This window comes from Diprion similis, chromosome 14, assembly GCF_021155765.1.
Source record: "Diprion similis isolate iyDipSimi1 chromosome 14, iyDipSimi1.1, whole genome shotgun sequence".
In the NCBI taxonomy this organism is placed as follows: domain Eukaryota; kingdom Metazoa; phylum Arthropoda; class Insecta; order Hymenoptera; family Diprionidae; genus Diprion; species Diprion similis.
The window spans coordinates 8,191,924-8,213,835 of record NC_060118.1 but is presented as its reverse complement, the minus strand read 5'-3'; the positions used below and the strand labels follow the sequence as shown (position 1 = coordinate 8,213,835).

Below are 21,912 nucleotides of genomic sequence, written 5' to 3'. Positions count from 1 at the left end.
TTCAGCTGTCCTTTGGAGTGGGCTCTTGAAACATCAAAAACTAACATTTTGTCACGCGAGACTCAGAAAACAAAATAGTCGTTTTTTTTGCGCCACCCTAATGTATATATGTATTTATATATATATATATATATATTCATCGAGCGAAGAAAGGCCGAGTTATAAACGCGGAAGCGCGACCTCGCAGACATTTATGAGGGAACTTTTGTCGGAGTTCAACCGAGTTTGCATAATCGCACGCAGGACCTTCGGCCATTTATATAATACACACTACCAGCGCCCCTAACCTTGCCTAGGCCACCCTTACATCCTAGAATGCCGAGCGAGGGAAGAATATTCGAAAAAGTAAAGGAGACGGGCCGACGACGGATCTTTTAGCTTTTTTTAAAATTTGACGAGCTTTTTTCTATAAATTTTTTCTAATTTTTTCTAATTTTTTTTTCTATTTTCCTTTTTACTTTTGTTGTTTGTCGTTTATTTTCGTGCTTCATGGTTTTCTGTAGCCAGTTTCTACGCCCTTGCAAACCAATCTGCAAACCCATGAATTTGCTCAGATATCGAATCGAAATTTTTCATATTTCTATGAATCCTAAGAATTAGAAGAAAAGCGTAATTTAGAAAAATTTTAGGATTTGTTATTAATTGGATTAATACTCACGTATAAACTGTTAATCGATTATTATTATCTCTCCGATTAAATCATTCGTTAAATAATTCAAGATTGCCCAAAAATCGATCGTCTTTCATTCATTTTCTTATCAATTGCCTGGTTGAATTGAATATTGATTATTCAACAAATTGTTTATATTTCTCAGCTACGAGGAGTTTTTCATAATGCGCTAAAGATTACAGTGCAATAAAAAAAAAACTGAAAAAAAAGAAATCCTCACGCTATTATTTTTAGTAATTTAACGAACTATGACAAAAAAAAAAAAAATTCAATTTCATTTTAGTCTATTTAGATTTTTTTCACTTAGTTTCCTGGGCAAGAGGAAAATTTTTTTATCGTTATAAACAAAACATCGTAGTTCAAAGGAACCGAGAATCAAAGAACCTCTCGATTAAATTTCTCGCAACTTTACGAAGCCTCTAAATTTCAAGAATTTATAAATAAATAAATAAAACGCGAAGCAGCCGTCAAAATTTCAACAACCATGTCGATACATACATGTAACTATTTTTATTCCACGCCCGCTATGAATCTGAATAATAATTTGCCCATCGAAATCGACCATTTAATAATAATAAGTAGGTACTCGTCGAGATTTTTTCCCTTTTTTTTTTTTTGTTCTTAATTCTTTTTCAGTGTCATTATTATCATCGTCATCGTCGTCATCATCATTAACATCATTATTATTATCATTATTACATTATTATTATTATCGATACAAACGCTTGTCGATTTTATAATCGTTTCGCGAAGCGCCGTGGCGTTAATTAATTAGCAACAAGATTATTATATACACGCTTTTTGTGTCTTGAACCAGTTTTAAATCAGCGATAAAAAGAAATGATTAAAAAAAAAAAAAAAAAAAAAACAGAGAACCGCCAATCAATTTGCTCCGTCTTGTTATTATTTTTTTTTTTTTGCTTTTTTTCTTACACCCTTTTCTTCATTCCGTTATTCAACTCGGTAGCTCTGATCCTGATTCCGCTGCTTCTGGACAGCCGAACGCTGTAATTTACAACTCCATAACAGTTCCTCTCATCTCGCTCTAATTAGCCGGTGACTAAGACACTCTCAAAATATATTGACTCGGTTAATTGCTTGGTAAAGACCGAAGAAGTAATCGAACTACCGAAACCAATAACTGCCGAATAAGCTGTGCAGACGTTACAGCTTGTAATATATGAGTATGAAATTAATTAATTATGCATTACAAAAATATCGTCTGTTTTTCTGACCAAATATTTCAACCTTTTTCAGAATTTTCTTACACCTGAAATTCCGTCAAAATTTTTAACGTCATTTTTATTTTCTGTTTTTTGTTGTGTCTAATTCGGTTTCTTTTTTTTTTTTTATTTTAATTTCGTTCGTGTCAAGATTCCGAAAATTTCGGCAAATACTAACTTAACATAATTTTTTTTATCAACTTTTTGAATTATATCGGAACGAATGGCGTTTTTTTTTTTTTGTTGATGGTGTTAAGTTAATGATAATTAATGCGAATCAGGTAAATCAATATTTATCAAAGTGAGTGAATTTTTTTTTTTTCGAAGCAAATATTGCGTGCGTGTAAATTGTCCGAATCAAGTGGACGGTGAATTCTGTTATTTGAAACTTTGCTTTAATGTATAATATGTATGGAGAATTCCAGGCAAACTCGACCAACTTCTGAGCCTCACTGTTTCTGATTTTGTTTAAAACAATTTCTATAATTTTCCAAACTCTTTCTTCATTCAACTTCTTAATTATTTATAGATAATTACAGTGATTTTGAAAACCAAGCTTTTTTAAAATTTTCAGAAACTGTATTTTCGATTCCAAACATTTCAAGACCAGATCCATTTTGGGCATATTTTTTCCCATTTTTTTCATCACTTTAGTGTCTTTCGTTAACCGAAACGTTGTTTAAAACGTCTAAAAATTCCCGAAAAATTCTTAAAACTTGTATTTTTTACTTACAACATTTCTAAAACGGTTCCATCATGAAGCGATTTTCCTCCGTTTTTTTTTTTTTTGCCACATTCAAACTTTTTTTTCCCCAACTTCGTAATGAAACCAGTCTAGAAATATTCTGAGTGAAAAACAAAAGTCTTGAAATTTTTCAGACCGTTTGAAAAATTCTTCAGTCGATCAAAAAAAAAAAAAAAAAATTCGATCTCGGTGTTAAAGTGTTTGGAAAAGAAAATACAATGTTCGAGAATAAAAAAAAAAAATCCTTCTCAAAATAACTCTCTGTATTCATAAATAACTAACCAGTTGGAAAAAAAAATCTGAAAAAAATTCAGGGCAACTATTACAGAGTTGGGACAATTGCAAAAAAAATTTTCAACAAAATCAAATATCTTGAGGGTCAGTCCTTGGTTGGGGTCGCATGGAATTACCTATACATGTATATAGAAGCCAGAATGGCCCAACCTGACCTAGGATCCCAGAACCACGTGGCGGAGAAGAAATTCTATTGGTCCGCGGCTTCAGCCCCCCCACCCCCCCACCCCCCCTCCGAAAGCTCAGCGGCACGTTCGACGCTTCAATGCCGTGTTTCAGTCGACACTCGGCGTCGTCCATCGCGTATCCGGGCTCGGAAATTTCCGGTCAAAATTTGCCTGACATCTTTCGTTTTCTCTGATTTTTTAACCGAGTATCCGCCGCGATTAATTCTGTGAGAGAAAATTTTTTTTTTAATTCATATGTGTTATAATGGAAATTGATCGATCAGTTGGTTCAAATTTCAATGAAAATTCATCGAGTGAGTTGTTATTTGGAAAGATATTCTAAGCTGAAAATTTTACATAAATTTAATTGTCGTTTTCGTTAAATCCAAAAAAAAAAATAAATAAATAAAATAAAAAAAAATATGGTCAACGGAAAATTGTGGAGAGAAATCGAAAAATTTTCCAGATTCACAATCGTGGTTTTTAATTATTATACTCTTAACAATATCGCAATGATTTAACCTGTGGGTAAAAATTACAATTTGTTTTGTTTTTTTATTTTTATATGTATCAAACCTGATAATTTAGCGATTCGAATAAAAAATTGTTTTGTAAAATATTACGATTTAAACGATTTCTTTATCGATTGAAAAAAGATTTTCATGATGAAAAATACAATCGAAGTAAGACGTTTGAAAATAACGAAAAGTTCTGTGTAATAATAATAATAATAATGATGTGATTATAGCTTTTGAATCAATTTTTAGTTTCGAAAATCTTACTCTTAAAAGGTTTCATTCTAATTTACTATGAGAATAATATCGCTATTAAAGTGTTTTTGTTTTTTTTCCCCAACTTAATACATTCTCAATGAAAAAAATAGTAATTGTGATGCTATAAATATAATTTCACTATTTCCGAGTCCTCTCAACTTTTTATTGTAACGTGACATTTTTTTTTAAATATATAATTATTTAATATCAATTGCAATGAATAAAATTTCTGAAAAGATTTTTCCAAGTTCAAAAAAAGTATCCCAATAACATTCCCTTGTCATTTGTCACCTTTTTAAATAGATTTTCGACAAAATTAGTCTACAAATAAAACTATTTTTTTACATTCTCCAACTTGATTGAGCTCCAATAATTAAGAATATAAAATTTAATCCATCGGAATGAATATTAATAGCTAAATTGTTGTCGTCTTCTTCAATTGGTTGAAAATGATGACTGAACAAAAAAAAAAAAAAAAAAAAAAAAAACCATTCATTCGAATTTAGTCAAAGATTTTCCCGTTGAAACTAGGATTTTTTTTCTCTCAACTCCTCGGCCTCATTGCCTATTTTTTTTTTTTTTTTATCCCTTGCAAGATCGCGAAGATCGTTCAAAAACCTCGACGAACAAGTATAAAAGGGGGATGAAGTGTGAGATAAACCGAATCCTCGGGGTGGTTTCCCGCTATTTCCCTCCCCATTCACTCCGACAGACTGCGAATTCCGACGTTTTGACTTCCGGTGAAATCATCGCCCGTTGCACCCTCCTCTCCCCTTTTTCATCCCCTCAATTTAACCTCGAAGTGGCCGAAACCCGCGGGCTTTAAAATGCCGGACAACCCCGATTAGCATTTATTGTCAAAAATTAATCCGCCTCTCGTTGATAAAACGCCTTGAAGAATTAACGCAAAAATGTTTCCGCGCTAATTCGGATCCGTTTGCGTCGATTTCGAGCAGTTCTCGATTATTTCACGCCAGATGGCGTCACCGCTCTACGCTCTCACGGAAGAAACATTTTCGGACATTAGATCGATCCCGACTTCTCAGCGATGCGTAATTTTTTTCATTCAATTTTTTTTTTTTTTTTTTTCCTAATCCTTTCCGCACTGTTACGTGTTCTGACATTTTTGACTTATAATTTTTTTATTTTTCTCAATTCTTAACACCGTCTTTGACTTCGAAATTTCAACTATTTGCTTTGTTTTTCTTGTTGAAATATCTTTTCAATCAAGTCGTCGGATTTATTTCACCGAATTTATACAGACGATCGTTGAATTTATGTACATAATATTCAATTTCCAACTCGACGTTGCGTCGTAGGTACGTTTAATTCGTCACACCAATTTAGGATCGCCACTTTGCAGGTTTAATGCGTGCACTTGAGACATAACGTCGATGTAAAGTATGATGTAAGTGACTCTCCGTGTAACCGTTGATGATGATGATTTTTTTTTTCTTTTTTTTTTTTTTCCTTTACTTTTTTCTAATAGCTGTGGGAATAGAGTGCTAAATCGTCTTCTGCTGCCTCTGCACGCACATGGGCTGATACTTTCTGCCTGGGTGTAATAAAGTTTCGAACATACCGCGTGCAGGGGAAAAAGATACTTACTTTGGATCACAGTGGCTCATCAGAGCTGAGAGAGCTGAGAGATTGTTGGCGTGATGTAACGTTAGTTTTTTTTTTTTTTATTTCTTGTTTATCTTTCTTTGTTTATTTATTTTTATTGTTATTTTATTTTTATCCAATTTTTTTTTTTTTTTTTATCTACTCTCGCCAACCAACCATGTTTGTACAATTAAGATCAGTGTGTGTAGTGGAAGATAGACGAAGCTAAATAGAATAGAGGAAAAAAACTGAGGACGTGATTTGAGAGAGAAGTAAAAAAGAAGAAAAAAAAAAAAAAAAAAAAAATTCTACACAAACGACGCTCGAGTACCGCCGCCGCGTTTAAATTCTTCTTCGGAGGTTTAACTTCCTGACTTTTCCAACGAATTCAGATTGTCACCCGGTCGTTTTTCTACTTTAAAGATGAATACACTTTTCACTTGGCACCCACTTACTTTATGCTGTTTCGACAAAATATCGTTTTCCCGTTTTTCTTTTTCTACCTTCTTTTCTATCGCGATGTGTTCATTTCGAGGCGCAATTTTTTCTTCTATTCTGCTTTCTTTTTTTTTTTTTTTTTTTTCAACGTTAAACTTTTGTCGAAAAACTTTCTTTCGAATTAATTAATCAAATAACGCCGTATTGTTAGGTAAAAAAAAATTACTAACAATTTCGACGTAAGATTTTGTCCTGATTTTAACAGATTTTTATGACGATTAGGTTGAAAAGTTCGAAAAAATTGATTCTTTATATTTCAAATAATCTGGAAACTGATCGATGACTTTGATTTTGAGAAAATTGAAAATCAGAACTCTTATATTCTTATCTTTCCGTGTAACTTTCATCTTCTGAAATACAGTCTTAATCCAGAATTCACAAAATAATTATTACTGTCCAGACCAAAAGGATAAAATCTTACAAATGATCTTAAAATCCTCAAGATACAGAGTAAATGGATTTTCGGTCTTACAACGTAAAGATATCAGACAAAGCTTATCATCACGTCTGCGGAATTCAATTTTCCACCTCATTTACACACTTTTTTCTATTTAACTCATCGCGAAGCTTACATCGATTCTTGAAAATGTTTAACCATCTCCTCAGTTGCTTTCAGGCATCAGTTACACATAGTTTATAATAATTTTTAATTTCTGTTCCGGTTCCATCCATCTTCTTCCAGATTTTTCCCCTCCTTATCTCTTCTTCGTAATTAAACAATTATATTTCATAATGTCTAATCGCAAGCGATTCTCATCTACCAAATAATAACAATAATAACAATAACAATAAAATCCATCTTTGTTAAAGATTTTCGATCGTCAATTCGTCATTATTCTTATTCCTGGTTTTGCAATTTCATTTTTTCTTTTTTTTTTTCTTTCTCTCTTCTCTATATACGATCGTTCCTGCCATTTTATCTCTCTCTTCATCTCCCTTCCACCAACTCCACTTCTCCCATTCTCGCTGAACAATTCAGTCCTTGTTCGTGAAACTATCCGGATGAACACGTACCGCGAATAAAAGAACAAAACATCACGACACAGACGTTTCTGTTTAGGAAACGATTCGAACGTAGCGATCGAGAGTATAATTAGGCATGTAGGAACGGTACCTATCAGCTGGGCCCAACAAACCTTTCTTTTTTTTTCCTTATTCTACCTTCTCTTTTTCACCGCCTATCCGCCTATCCGCCTATCCGTGCTTCACGGTGAATCGTCGAGGCTGCTGCCTAATGAACAGGTAGACACGAGCATCGGGGTGCGGAAGAATTACCTCACGGATTATAATAATTATTATTAATAATTAACTTCAAAGGCACCAGCTGGGAAAAAATGACGATATACAGACTCGACAGATTCGTTATGTGGTGGTTTTTATTTTATTCCTCGTTCGTACGTTGATTAAAAAGTGATTTTCCCCCTCCCAAAATATAGAAACTGAAAAAACGAATGTAAGGAATTTTTAGAAAGACATAACACAGTTATTTAACAAATTTATCTCGTAATATTTCGCACGTAATGGTTAACGAGAATTTTGAAAATTTGAAAGACACGAATTGAAAACAAAAAACAAAACAGGAAGAAGAAAATTAATCCTAGTTCAAAATAATAATACTGTAGGCATTGTATTTATTCACAGGTGAAAATAAATTGCGATAACTGTATACGAAGAAATATTCAAAAATTATAACTGATCAAGAACAAAAAGAAAATTAAGAAAACAAAAAATTTCTGGACAAAATAATATCGTTAAACCTTGGGTGAAAGGATAAATAAAAATTTTGGTTCTTCCAAAATGCAGACGATTAACGGTTGCGATTTTAAACCAAGTGACGAAACTTAAGTGACCGCAGCGATAATAAATAAATGGAAATTAATAAATATGTGTAGAGAAAAGTGAACAAAAAAAAACAAAAAAAAATCAAAAAATCTATAAAGAAACAAAGAGGGAAGAATTTTACGCAGGACAATGATTCCGAAGTGATTTTTACCGCGGATATTATTATGCTCTCCGAAAGGAGGATAACACTGGCTAATCCCTGTGAAGACAGCGGTCTCGCTACTTCCGGTGAATTGGGCGAACCTTCTTGTTCTGGCGAATATGATGGCGAGGTTTGCATCGCTCGCGACGAGGATCAAAAACGTGATTACGAAAATAACGATCCGAGGTATTTTCTTCGAGGGATTATTTTCTTGCGTTTGGTTTTTTTTTTTTTTTTTTTTTTTTTTTTTTTGGGTCTTTTTACCCGAAAAATAAATTTTCCTCACCATTTTTGATTTCGTGAATAATTTTTATTCTACCATTGTCCCAACTCTAAACAGCGCTCCTGAAATATTTACGATTTACCTTTCAAATCGTTACTTCACTTTTTTTTTTTTTCTTCAATTCTTAACGATCAAGACAGAATGATATTTTTTTTAATTTTTGGAAAAGTTGTCGAAATTTTCTTCGGATCAAAGTCGATCGTTTGACGCCAAATCCGATGGTGAAAACTATTCTTAATTTTTTTTGTTCAATACTTGTTTGAATAATTTAAAAAATAAAATCAAAATTCCTGAATTTGTTTCATTTGTTATTTTTATTGGTGATTATTCATTTTTATAGACCAAGCGGATGATTATACGTGTACAAAAATTAACAATTTCAAATAAAAAAAATATCGATGTAAGCAAGTTTAGAAATGTTAATTTTTTTTTTCAAATTAGCTAAATAAATGTTAAAAAAAAAAAAAATGCTTTCCACTTCTAGCTTTGGCCTCGAACTGGGTCGACTTTGATAGAAGAATTTTTGAAAATATTTACAAAAATTTCAGAAATGTCATTTTTGTGTGTTTCGATTCTTAAAAATTTACAAAAAAAGAATAACCGTCGCAGAGAAAAATTTGAAATAATTCGGAAATGCTATTCAGAGTTGGAACAATCTTAAAAAAAAAAAATTATAAACGAAATCAAAAATGGCAAGGGAGTATCGGTTGTCGAGTTAGCGCGGAATACCTCATATATATATATATATATATATATATATATTACATGGGTATTTTATTTATGTATCCGATATTTTACCAACTTTGGAAATAAATTCACAAAACTCGTGCATGTAATGCTTATTTATGATAAACATATATACTGAAGAGAAAGAAAGATAGAAAAGAAAAAAAAAAAGAAAAAAAAAAAAATGTAAAAAGAAGAAGACGCGATGTAATCACGCGGCAGCCAGAAACGAAGAAAAGTTTTATCCTTCTTGTGTGTCAGTTTTTTTCTTTCTTGTTTTTAATTTATTTAGCTAAAATAAAATATATTATTGTTTGCTCTCCTTTTCGCGATTCCAAACATACGAAGTTTAATTCCGCGTAGAGAGAATAAAAAAGACCAAAAACCAAAAAACAACCACCTATATCTCGACCGAAGAAAAGTTTTTTCGTTTTCAACTTTTTTCACTCCAGCTCCATGGATCGAGAACAAAAATATATTTTGCTTTTCGAGTTACGAATTTTTTGCTGCCGATGAATTTGTTTTTTCTACTCACGTGCGTATTTTTTTTTTTTTTTTTTTTTTTTACATCCACTTGTAAACCAAAACAATCACTCGCGATTTCTGTTGAGAAAAAAAAAAAAAATTTCACATAAAAACAAGAATGTAAACTATGAAAAAGAAAAGATAGGAAAAAAAAAAAAAAAATGCGGTAAAATTAATGCAGAAGTGGTGCTAAAAATGGTTTATTTATCTCGCGAATCGCTGGCGAATGTCGATGTACAGAGATAATCTTTCCGATCTGTAGGTATATCGCGCAGTGCACCATCAAGCAGCATTACTATCCGGAAAGTGGTTGGGGATGGGTCGTGGTTTTTACAGGAGTCCTGGTGCACGTCCTCGGCGCAGGAATACACGGGGCTGCTGGAGTCTGGTTGACGGAGGGGATGAGAAAGTATCGACAACCCTTGGTCAGCGTAGGTACGTTTACTCCCCCAGACCTCTGCAATCTTTTGCGATATACATTCGGCAATAATTTTTACACCCCGTCGGTCGTGCAATAATTTGCACGATTTTGGAAGCGAAATTTGTGCGAAGCAAATTTTTTTTTCACCGTATAGTCAAGGGTGCGTTTTTTAATTAATCTGTTTCTGATTTTTAATTTCAAGAATTAGGAAAGGAATTTTTTCGACCAGAGATGGTTACGATATCATTTTTTTTTTTTTTTTTGGAAAAGTTTCATTAGGGAACTTTTTTTTTTTTTCACCGGATATTCAAGGGTGAATTTTTTTTTTTTAGTCAATCTGTTTATGATTTTTAATTCCCAGAATTGAAACAGGAATTTTTCGACCAGAGATAGTTACGATCTAATTTTTTTTTTTTTTTTTGGAAAAGTTTCGTTCGGGAATTTTTTTTTTTTTCCACCGGATATTCAAGGGTAGTTTTTTTTTTTTTTTCAGTCAATCTGTTTCTGATTTTTAATTCCAAGAATTAAAGAAGAAATTCCTGAAACGAAAATACGATCTCATTTTTGTTGGAAAAGTTTCATTCGGGAATATATTTTTGACGACAAGTTTTTCAAAAATGTTCCGGTTACAAATAATCGTTGAAAATCAAAAAAAAAAAAAAAAAACCTTCTCTCGAATATTAATCGAATACTTGACGTAAAATTGAAAAAAAAAAATGTAATTTCTTGAGAAATTTTTACGATGGTGGAATAATTTGAAAAAAAAAAGAATTTTTCTTTTACAAACAAAGTTTTTTAATTAGCCTGGAGAAAAAAATGATCCAAACTTTAATTCACGGAAAGAATGTTGGTACTAGTATATAATTTCGTTCAACAACAATACTTCGTATAATATAAAATTAATATTCGTAGAACAATAATTCCGCGTCAATTCTGTCGTTCGGTTTTTTTTTTTTTGCAAGAAATTCGAAGACAGTACCAAATACGGCTGTATGAATCATCGCGAAATTTGCTAATAACAAGAATAACACACCGGCGAAAAATGGGACGAGAAAAAAAATGTGAGGTATAATTAAACGCATTGTATATATATATATATATATATATGGGGCATTCCAAGTGAAATCGAGGAGTCATTTCTATCAGATAATCAGATCCATGTATAACTTTTTTTCTCGCGTTGATTCTACTTGAAAAATGCCTGATTTTTTTTCAAGAATTCTTTCGCCACTCCTTCGGGTGGCGTGACGATCGTTTTTTTGTGTAAAAAAGGGATAACAGAAAATACGCCATTTTTTAAATTTTGCAAATTTTTTCCACAGATTCTGGATCGTAAATAAGTTAAATCTATCATGATTAGAAAGTGGGATGATGCATTTTTTTTATCTTTGTTTTTTCAGTTTCTAAAATGAAAAAAAAAAAATTGATTCCTAATTTTTAAATACATATTCAACAACAACATCAAAGTTGATGTTGGTTTGGAGTCAAAAAATAATTTTTTCTCATCAATCTTGCATGTTCATCTATTTGATTAAATCTTAGAAAATATATGCAAAGTATCGAAATTTTCTGAGACATGTTTTCGTTCTCTTTTTATTTTTTGGTTCTCACTCTTGTAAAGACTATCAGGAACTGATTTTCTTTTTTTTTTTTTTTTATCTTTCAGAAACTTAAAGAGAACAATTATACAAAAAATGTTATTTACGACCCAGAATATGTGAAGAAAATTTCAGAATTAAAAAAATTGCATTTTTTCTGTTATCCCTTTTTTAGTAGCGAGAAAATTCTTTGAAATAATGTGGCTTTTTTTGAAGTGGAATCAATTCCAAAAAATAAAAAATTTATGCAAAGATCTGACGACCTGAGGGAAATGACTCCTCGATTTCACCTGGAATGCCCCATAGATACAAAGTACTTTAAATTTTATGAACAAGTATACGACGTATCAAATTACGAAAAATTCTGCAAGCAGGGTGCGTAAGCCCGGCTGTATATTATATATATATTATAAGTGTAATAATCTGGGACGAAATTATATGGCGAAGGGCGGATTTGAATAAAAAAGGGAAAACCGGACGGGCAAGGAAAGGCGCCGGTTCTGTTTTCCTTTTGTTCCGAATTTCGGGGAAGGCATGTCCTGCAATACTGCGCTGTACTTTGCTAAAAGAAAAAGAAACAATCAAGGAAGCGTTATACATTTTCACATCCTGCAGGAAGGATGCGAGGCGTATTGTTTCACTAATACCCAACCCTCGTCTCTTATTCTATTCCACTTTAAAATTGAGAATTAACCCCGCGATTTAAAGAATGAGAGAAAATATAATTCACTGGCTTTAATAAAAGGTTGTAATTTTTACACATTTTTTTTCATCTTCGAATGAAATTATTGCATTTTTTTATGCTCTTTATTTGAAATGAGATTATTTCCAACTTTTTGAGACTTTATCGCATCTCACTTCTATTTTTTTTTTTTTCCCAAGACAATCGTTTAATTTTACTTGAAGTTCAACGTTATTTCATTTTTTAACATTTTTTCAACCAATCCTCGACTTTTTTTCAAAAGCTGCACACCCTTAAAAACGAGGGAGGAAAATTTTGCAGAGAATTAAAGGGGAGGTTTCACCGTCCCGAAATTGGAAAACTAAGAAGAACTTTTCCTAAGTTTCGCCGAAACTCGATTTGCGATTAATTTTGTTTACGAAGGCGGGTAATTTTTTACCATAATTCTTTCGTACAAAAAGTTGGTTGGCAATTTTTTTTTATTTGTTTTTTGTCTTTTGAAATGAGAATCGCGATCTTTGCAAATAAGTTTATTCTACTAAATTTGTCTATCCGACAACGAAAATATACTTTTACTAATATGTGATTATTTTATTGACAATTTCTTTTTTTTTTCAGTTCAAGTTTTTTTCCGATCAATTATTACCAACAACGAATCTGTTTACAGGAAAATTTTTCCACGTCCGTAATATTTATTGGCTATCAGGTAATTTTTTTTTTTTTTTTTTTTTTTTTTCCCGAAAACGGAAGTGATGACTGGACTTGAATAAATTCTGAAACTCTGTGGAAAAGTTTTTGTATAGAGACTTTGTAATATACGTAACGAAATAATAGGGAGAATCATAGATAAGCCATTGCGAGTTAGCTGGTATAATAACTTGAAAGTTTGGGAATTGAAAATGCGGAATAAACATCGTTCGGCTTGAGAAATGGCGCGATAAAAATCTCGGCAACGGAGATATATATGAACAAGGGTTGAATCAAAAAGAAAAAAAGAAAGAAAAGAGAAAACAGGCGGTAAAGAAATTTAAAAAAAAAACATGGATCACGGTCTATGAAATGAAACGGAGTAATCAGAATCTGATTTTCTACCCTTTTTTCCTCTCTCTCTCTCTCTCTCTCTCTCTCTAAAGAGAGGGAAGACAAAACGCCTGGAAATATTAAACGGTTTGTTAAACTGAAGTAGGCGGGGTTGAAATTCAACAGCGTCCCTTCAACTCTCACCTCGAGAGGGGTGAGTAATTTTAGGGGGTAACTTCGAAGGGGCACGCGGTGAAAATTAAACCCCCATTTCGGACCATATTTATGCGGAGCGTCAACAGCTTCGAGGTAATTTTGAGGGTAATTCTGAAGGAAATTAACGCGAAGGGTGACGGACTGAATTCTAAACAAAAGGAGAAACCCGTACAAGTCGCAACGAAGAATTATTATTGCTTCAGTCAGCTGCGGAAACAACGAAATTATTTGTAGAAATTTTTTTTTATAATTAACTCATTCATTCGTTTGGTATTTTACGCACAAGTTTTATTTCAATATTTCAAAACGGTATTTAAAAATCGGACGAAAACGTTTATATCGTCAAAAATATTCTCAGTAATTACAGAATTTCGAACATCTCGTCACTTTAGAGCTTTTGGAAAAAATTTCTCTGTTTCAATTTTTTTTTTTTTTTTTTTTTTCTGTCATCTCTCACACCACGAAAGGAGAAAATTGAGAAAGTAACGGAAAAACAGAAGACACAGGATCGACCGACGAACGAGTCAATTTGCATTCAATTCTGAAAATAGGGTTGAAAAAAAAAGGGGGGGGATCGATGAAAATATAGTAAAATTAAATTCAAATTGTATAGAAATTTTTATGGATCGTAACATCGAGGTTGAATGAGAATAAATATGATGAAGTATAATAAATCGATACACCGATGAGAAAAATATTAGAAAAAAAATTATTCGTATAAAAAATGAGACAAAAAAAAAAAAAAAAAAAAAAAAAAAAAAAAAAAAAAAAACGGAAAAGCAGAGAATCTGCATCAGTGCAGCATCCTGCGGATATTCTGGACCAGCGACCTAGATACCGAGATTTTATTTTTCGGGGGATGAAGAGGGCGGGAAGGCATCTCGGCTTGTGGCTGAATAAAATCGCATTTCAGGCGCGAAGATTCGTTGATAAAACCGTTACCCTGGTCGTCGACCCTCGAGCTTCGTCATCGCATAGGGGCGAGCAATCGAGGATGTCTCGTCCCGATCTCGTCCTTGCTCCACGTGCCCCAGACCCTCGTCTCGAAAAGTTTGCCAGAGAGCCGAAGGAGGAGAGGCGGATATAGATAGATGGTTGTAGTTAGTTTTTATTATGCTGAGGGATCGGGTTCCTCCTCCCCCTCCTCCTCCTCCTCCCTCTCCTTCCGCCAACAAACTCGATTTTCTATCTATGGACAGCCCTCTAGTCGCCAAAATAATATGCGAAGACCAAGATGCGAAAATCAGAATAAAATAATTAGACGGATGACAGAAATCGATAAATTTTATCACTTCTTCCTCGGCTTAATGATGAAATTCTGTACATCGATTTGTTTTTGGTTCTTTTTTTTTTTTCACTCTGTCAGATTTAACGTCTGCGTACGTTATATTATCTCATATAATATCTTTTAATAGTTTGTAATCTTTGCAGTCTTTTTCTTTTCGTTATACTAAGTTTGTAATCCTTGAAATCCATGTAATTTTTTAAATCAATTGTAATCCTTGTAATGTTTTTTTCAATCCGTGCAATTTTTACCGATTGATTTCCTCTGTGAACATGAATTTCTCAGTTCAATTCTACGCATTTAATAAAAGTAACAAATTGCGCGATGCCAGTAAATATTTTTCTATGATCGTTAATTTCGTTCGCTGTGTAGGAATTTCCACTTCTGTTCAACCAATAGGTAAATCGCTAAGCTGTCTATTCGTCGAGATAGAGGCGTAGAATTCGCGATACAGACACTCGTCCAAACCAGATTAGCTTTTTGGAGGCGAGATGGAATATTGTAACAATACCCAAAACCGAGTAAACGTGAAGCAAAAAGAGGATTTCCACCCCAAGTCGAGGTCTGAAAGCACGCGCCATTAATTAACTCGTCACTTCCACAACAATTAGAGAGAAACACGCGATTCGTCAAGTCTTACTGCACGAAAAAACATTCTGGAGAATTCCTGCTCAGATCAAAAGGGATGCAAAAAACTTAAGAAAAGCACACGGCTCTATTCAAATTTAATCTCACTATTCATACTTTTCACCGTCTTCTGTTGCTGATCGAATATATATTGTGACGTGGCGGGTCTACCAGCCCGTCACCGACCCGCACCTCCACTCCCAGGCGGCCGCGTCGAGCGCTCTTAAAGAGCAAGGGAGAGTCCTGCCGTGCCGCAAATGAACAACCAGAGTTAGCTTTAAGATTTATGTATTGTTGCTAATGCTTTTTGTTACTCCCCCAACCCATTCTCTGAGGTGACCGCCACTGCCGCCGCCAATGCCGACGCCATCCAACGACCACCCTGCGCTGCCGTCGCGGGAAACGCGGAGGGACCACAGGACGACCGGCGCGGAGTTCGAAGCCCCGGACCCAGTAGTCGCGCTGTTGCTTGCTCGGACCTCGATGCCGTCAAGGACATGCTGCCGCTACCGCCCAGGGGTCGAGTTGCCTCCACCTGAGCCTCCGACAAGACCGGCCTTGCCACCCGGCACCCACAAATAACCGGACTCAGTCTCCCCCTGGGCTCGCCGATGCCGACCGGACATTTCCGCCTTCGCCAGACCACCCTCGCAACACGCAGCACAGCGCGGCGAACAGACCGGCTGCCTAGGCTCCCGCCGGTCTCTCGCCAATCTACCTATCATCCCCTCCCGTAGCGCCACCGCGGGATCGCGATCGCCGAGGGCCGGCGGCCACCTCACTCTCCCTTGCGCTGCCCTGTGAAAACCTCGTAACGCACCGTAGTGTATAATCGTTCTACAAGTATATCGAAATATTGAAGTCGAGTCAGTTTTGTTGGCTGTTGTCTGCGTCTCTGCCGAGGAGGAACCGTTGCCGTTTTTGTTTCGTGAAGAACCGGACGTTGTTTGCCGTAAAAGGTAGGCTGTCGCTATCCCGAATCTCGCTGGCTGTAGATTCTCAACGGCCTCAGGCCATTTTTCCTTTTTGCAACAGGTTGCCGGCCGGCTTCGGTCGGCCATTTTGTGTGAAAGCCCGCGAGCCTCGTGGTAGCTAAGCTTCTCTAATTGATTAAATTATTATTCTTGGTTGCTATTCTTATTTTATAACTAGTATTACATGCTCTGGTTGTTCATTCGGTAATTTTTTGCCGCTTTATTGTAACGCATAATTTGTAATAGATCGTGTACCGTGTCGCTTCCCGGCCGCGTACCGAGTACGTGAGTGTGAGAGAGAGAGAGAATCTGTGAGTGAGTGTGTGCGCCCGTGCCGTCGTTGCCGAGCGTAACTACCACCGTCAAGCGGCGACAGGCGACCGTGCCGATAATATAGAAAAAGTGAAGGAGGATTACCTCGTGTTTGTGAAACCGTTAGATTATTAGCAAGCTTGTTTCTAGAATTGTTCTGCCTTGGTTTGAGATTGGAAATTGTTAACGAACTTGCTTCACCACGAATCCGTAGTCGCACGAGCTATTGAATTGCTACTGATTTTATGCCGCTTATTATTCGCTTATCTTGGTCGCTTGCCGCTCGTCGCTTCTAGCTTATACTGCTTGATTTTGCCGTGTTCTATTGATTTGTTTAATTTTGTTGCTGTGTTATATTGTATGCTATTGTGTTTTATTTTTTTATTTATTTTGAATTGTATCGAAGCGTACCGCCACCGATAAGACCGCTTGCCGTGTAAATAACTATTTTGTTGCCTTCTGCCTTGCCGTAACGGCATTAGTTGTTAATAAACGCTGGTAATTACATCTATAATCATTCGATTATCACATATACTATTTCACCTCCGCGCCCACGTTCCCCTCACCGCTAGCTAGTCGGCTGTTTTTGTGTGTGTTTGCCCCTGCTATAGTTTCGTTTGAGATTTGGTGGTGTGAGTTAGGTTCGCCGTTCGAGTCGGCGAACGAATGCTATTGGACGGTAAATTTTGAATCTGGTAAGAGTGTATTCTCTTACGGCTCTCTCGAGCCTGGCGCCCAACACCTGTTCTGCAGTGCCGTCAATCTTTATTCTTTTTTCCATCTTTCTATTGCCGTGTTGGTCAACGCCATTTTTGTAAACGAGCCTCTGTGCCGACCCCGCTTTCCCCCGGGTGAAGTAAAAAGCCCGTTACAAATTTGGCGCCCAACGTGGGGCCCACGAGGTGAAATAGGTGAATTTTGGGGAAAACCAGCTTGCCGATTGAATTTATAAATAATTAAATTGTACATAGAATTTTTAGTCTGGCGAGAAGAATTTCCCGGATTCGAATCGGACGGTTACGCTAGATTTTATTTTTCCGTTATTTATTTCTCCGTTATTTATTTCATTGTTATTTATTTCTCTGCTATTGGTTTCAACCGCTATTTATTTCTGTGTTATCTATTCTGTACTTGTGCCTTTCTGTACCTGTGAATTGCGGTCTCGCTCCAGCGCGCGGAGCGAGCCGAGTTTGTTTACGCTCGGCGACTGCGGCCGGTACGCCCTTGCCGTACCGTGCCGTGCCGATCAGCCTGTTGCTTAGCCGAATATTAGTACCTGTGTGTTTGCTAAGCGTGTGTGCGACTTTCTTTTGTTCGAGCTCTACATACGCGGTCTGCCGATAATTTCGAATTTGCTTGCGATACCGGGTGTTCTGTAAAATGTCGGAAGAAAATTGTGACTTGCCGCCTGGCGTGCCAGCGTTAGAAACTGTCGCTCAGGTGCGAATCTGGGCCGAAACTTTGGTATCGGAAGAGGTGAACGCGTTTTTAAATTATTATGGTCTTTCGCGGGAGGGAACAATTTTAGTAAGACAAATACGGGCCGCATCTGCTTACGGGTTCATAAGAGGATGGTGGCGGACGTGGGCGCCATCGGAGGGACCACCACCGCGGGTGCCTCGCCGAAGGCTGCCGCCGCCCCCGTCCCTGTTCGACACGTGGCTTGCCGAAAGACAATCGGCGATGACCACCCAGTCTGGAACTGGTCCCATGCCGATTAGTAGCTCAACCAGCTTGCCGACACGACCATCGACTACCCTGCCTGAGATGCCGCCTTCTAGATCATTGCCGACGCGAGTAAATTTTGGACCTTCTGTCGAAATCTTGCCATCTACCAGGGGGGAGGGACCCAGTGCCGAACCGACGAGTAGCTCGCCGTTGAGGCGCGGGGGAATCTCCGGGGTCATCCCGGAAGGAACCCGCCGACTCGCGGCGGACAACCCATTTTTGGCATACTGCTCCCACCCTGCTTCACCTGTCACAGCCTACGGGCCTGCCGCACCGATTACCGACCGCGTTCCGGATCCGTACGCATACGTACACCACTTGCTTCCACCTCCAGCACCCCTGCCGGAGTATGGCTATCCGCACCATGCCGTTTTGCCGCCCGGGTCGCAACCGACTGGACTACCCCAGCGTTCGTATTCGCGTGCGCTCACGGAGCGTACCCGAAATTTACAAGATGTCGTGCGTAAATGGGGGGTGACTTACGCCGGGGAAAGAGATGCGAGTGCCGAAGAGTTTCTGGTTCGCGTTGCCGAGTGCCGGCGCGGAACTGGCTTAACCGACGAAGACCTTCTGGAGGCCATGCCGTTTTTATTAACCGACACCGCGCGTAAATGGTACCGCCTTTCAGAACACCGATGGCTAGCGTGGGCCGAGTTCGTAGAAGACTTCCGTCGTCGTTTCGGGGGAGTAAATTTCCAGCACCGCCTACGAGATGAGATTAGGCGTCGATTCCAGGGTCCCGATGAACCAGTTGCCGATTTCATCCTAAATTTCCGCCTAATGCTCGGTCATATACAGCCCCCGTACCCGTATGCCGAACAGCTCGAACTCACCTACACGAACTTGCATCCCGACTTCCAGGCAGCCATTCCCCGGGGTACCTTTAGAACCTTTGACGAACTTGAGCGTGCCGCCGAATCCGCCGAAGCCACCAGGGCCTTACGAAGATTTTATACTCTGCCGCCGCGACCGGAAGAATCCGTTTTGCCGGAGTTCGCTTACCGGGCTCCGGTTCGCAATAGCCGATCGCGAATGGCCGCGGCCGCGGAAGTGGAGACCACCGTTAATTCGACCGCGACGGGGACAGGCGCTCCTGCGTCTGCCGCCCGGAAGAAAGGTAGGACCTCGGGGGTGACAACGTCTGTGCAACTGGCCGCCGCGAGCGTACCTGCCGTGCCGACCCAGGACACCGTCGTCAGGGCTGGCAGCTCGACCGGCGAGAGATCGGCCGGGAGCATGGTTCCTCCGGTTCCCTCGGCCCCGGGGGCCGCTCCCTCCAGAACGACTCCGCGAACGGGGTACCGGGGGACCTGCTGGAATTGTGGTGCGACCGGCCACTTTCAAAGGGAGTGCACCGTCAGGCCACGGCGACGGTATTGCCATGCCTGCGGGTACTCGGGGGTTAGTACTGAGAATTGCCCGTTTTGCCGGCAATCGAACTCGGGAAACGCCGCGGGGAATTAGGGGGGCGAGCTGCCGCTAATTCCCGATTTATAACGAACCAGCTCCCTGAATCTGAACCTGTTGCCGACCCTGCGCCTGTCTCTGGACCTGAAACCGCCTACGAAACTGAACCTGCCGCTGAATCTGAAACCGAACCTGAACCTGCCGCTGAATCTGAAACCGAACCTGAACCTGCCGCTGAATTTCAAACCGAACCTGAACCTGAACCTGCCTCTGAAACCGAACCTGCACCCGAACCTGCCCCTGAAACTGAACCTGAACCTGCACCCGCATCTGAACCTGAATTAGTCAACGAACCTGTACCTGTTCCTGTCCCTGTCCCCGTATTAGTCCCTGAAGCTGTCCCCAGTGCCGCCGAACCGCGTGTTATTGTGCCGGAATTTTGTAGTCCAGTCACTGCCGGCCATAATGACACCCGTTATTATTTAACCGTAAGCATCGACGGGAAGTCCGTCCACGCTCTCTTCGACCCGGGGAGTTGCCGCACGTATGTAGGGAGGTTAGCTTATTGCCGCTTCGCGGATGCGTTAGCCTTAACCTCTGGGTGTGGCCGACCCCAAGTCCTGTTGCCGAATGGCACGATCGAGGAGACGGAGGGAGAACTCGTGCTCAGCGTCCGCTTTGGCGCACTGTGCCGCGACCTAACGGTCAGATTTGCCTCGTCGTTCGAGTACGAATGTATCGTAGGAATCGATTTTGCAAAAGCCTTCGGCTTTACAGTGGATTTTGTTAGAGGAACGTGGCGTCTGGAGAATGGCTCGAGGGGTACCTTTCTACCCCGGCCGGACCTCCCGCCGCCCGAACCTCTAGAAGAAGTTTCTCCAGGCCCACGAGGGCGAAGAACCAGACGACGACGTGCCGGAGTGAGGCCTCCCGTCTCCTCAGCCATGCCGAGTCGCTCTGAGGTGCCAGGGGGTGCAACATTTACCGAGGGATATCCCGTACCGTTGCCGATTCGCGTCGATGCCGTGTCGGATCTCGCGTTGCCTTCTCCAAGCGCGGGACTATCCGAACTAACCGTCAGCGAATCAGAACAACTCGCGTTATTCCTTGCCGAAAATGTGCCGCCTCCGATCTCACAACCAGGAGTCACCGATCTTGCCGTCCATCGTATTGATGTCCAGGGCCACGAGCCCATAAAGCAGCGCTATTACCCGGTGTCACCTAAGGTCAAAGCCGCGATGTACGAAGAAGTCGACGCGATGCTAGCTGCGGGAGTAATCGAGCCATCGCATAGCGATTGGTCCAGTCCGATCGTCATGATTAAGAAACCGAATGGAAAGTATCGATTTTGCTTAGACTTCCGCAAGGTGAATCAGGTCGCCAAGAAGGACGCGTACCCGCTGCCGTACATGACGGACATTTTAGATAAATTAAATGAGGCGCGTTATATCACGAAAATCGATCTTAGCCAAGCGTATTTCCAGATCCCGTTGGAGGAGGCAAGCCGCGAGATCACGGCATTTACCGTGCCGGGTCGGGGTTTGTTTCAATTTAGGCGAATGCCATATGGATTGTCAGGGGCGCCTGCCACCTTCCAACGATTAATGGATAAGTTAATCGGAGCGGAAATGGAACCGCATGTGTTTGTCTACCTTGATGACGTGATAATTGTTAACCGCACCTTTGCCGACCACCTAAATTGGGTAAAACGCGTGCTACATAAAATCAAAAGTGCCGGCCTGACAATCAATAGGGACAAGTGCGAGTTTTGTTGTTCTCAAGTCCAGTATTTAGGTTTTTTGGTCGATAAGGACGGCCTCCGTGCCGATCCAGATAAGATTTCCGCGATCGTAGAATACCCCGCACCCCGCACGGTCAAACAGGTGCGTCGCTTTTTGGGAATGGCTTCGTGGTACAGGCGGTTTATCAACAACTTTGCCGAAAGAGCCGAACCACTCACGCGTCTCCTTAAAAAGAGTCGTTCGTGGAAGTGGGGAGGCGAACAAGAAGCCGCGTTCGAAGATTTAAAATCGGCCCTCACCACGGCGCCTACCTTAGCGTGCCCTGATTTTGCCGTGCCGTTCGTACTACAAACCGATGCGAGTAATACCGGAATCGGTGCCGTCCTCACCCAAACCATCGACGATGC

At 39.1% G+C, this 21,912-nt stretch overlaps 1 protein-coding gene across 2 annotated transcripts in view; it reads left to right on the top strand.

Annotated features, from left to right (window-relative positions):
- The window catches only part of LOC124414814 (monocarboxylate transporter 10-like), a 116,837-nt gene that overhangs the window by 61,215 nt on the left and 33,710 nt on the right, over positions 1 to 21,912 (top strand). Inside the window, exons 1-2 of one of the 2 annotated variants that reach the window (XM_046895894.1) lie at positions 7,900 to 8,145; positions 9,756 to 9,928. The exons of the other annotated variant lie outside the window; for it this stretch is intronic. Of the exons in view, the coding sequence (XP_046751850.1) occupies positions 7,982 to 8,145; positions 9,756 to 9,928 (337 nt within the window). The 5' untranslated portion in view covers positions 7,900 to 7,981. Of the gene's footprint in view, positions 1 to 7,899; positions 8,146 to 9,755; positions 9,929 to 21,912 lie in introns of those variants that run through there. 2 annotated transcript variants of the gene reach the window in all.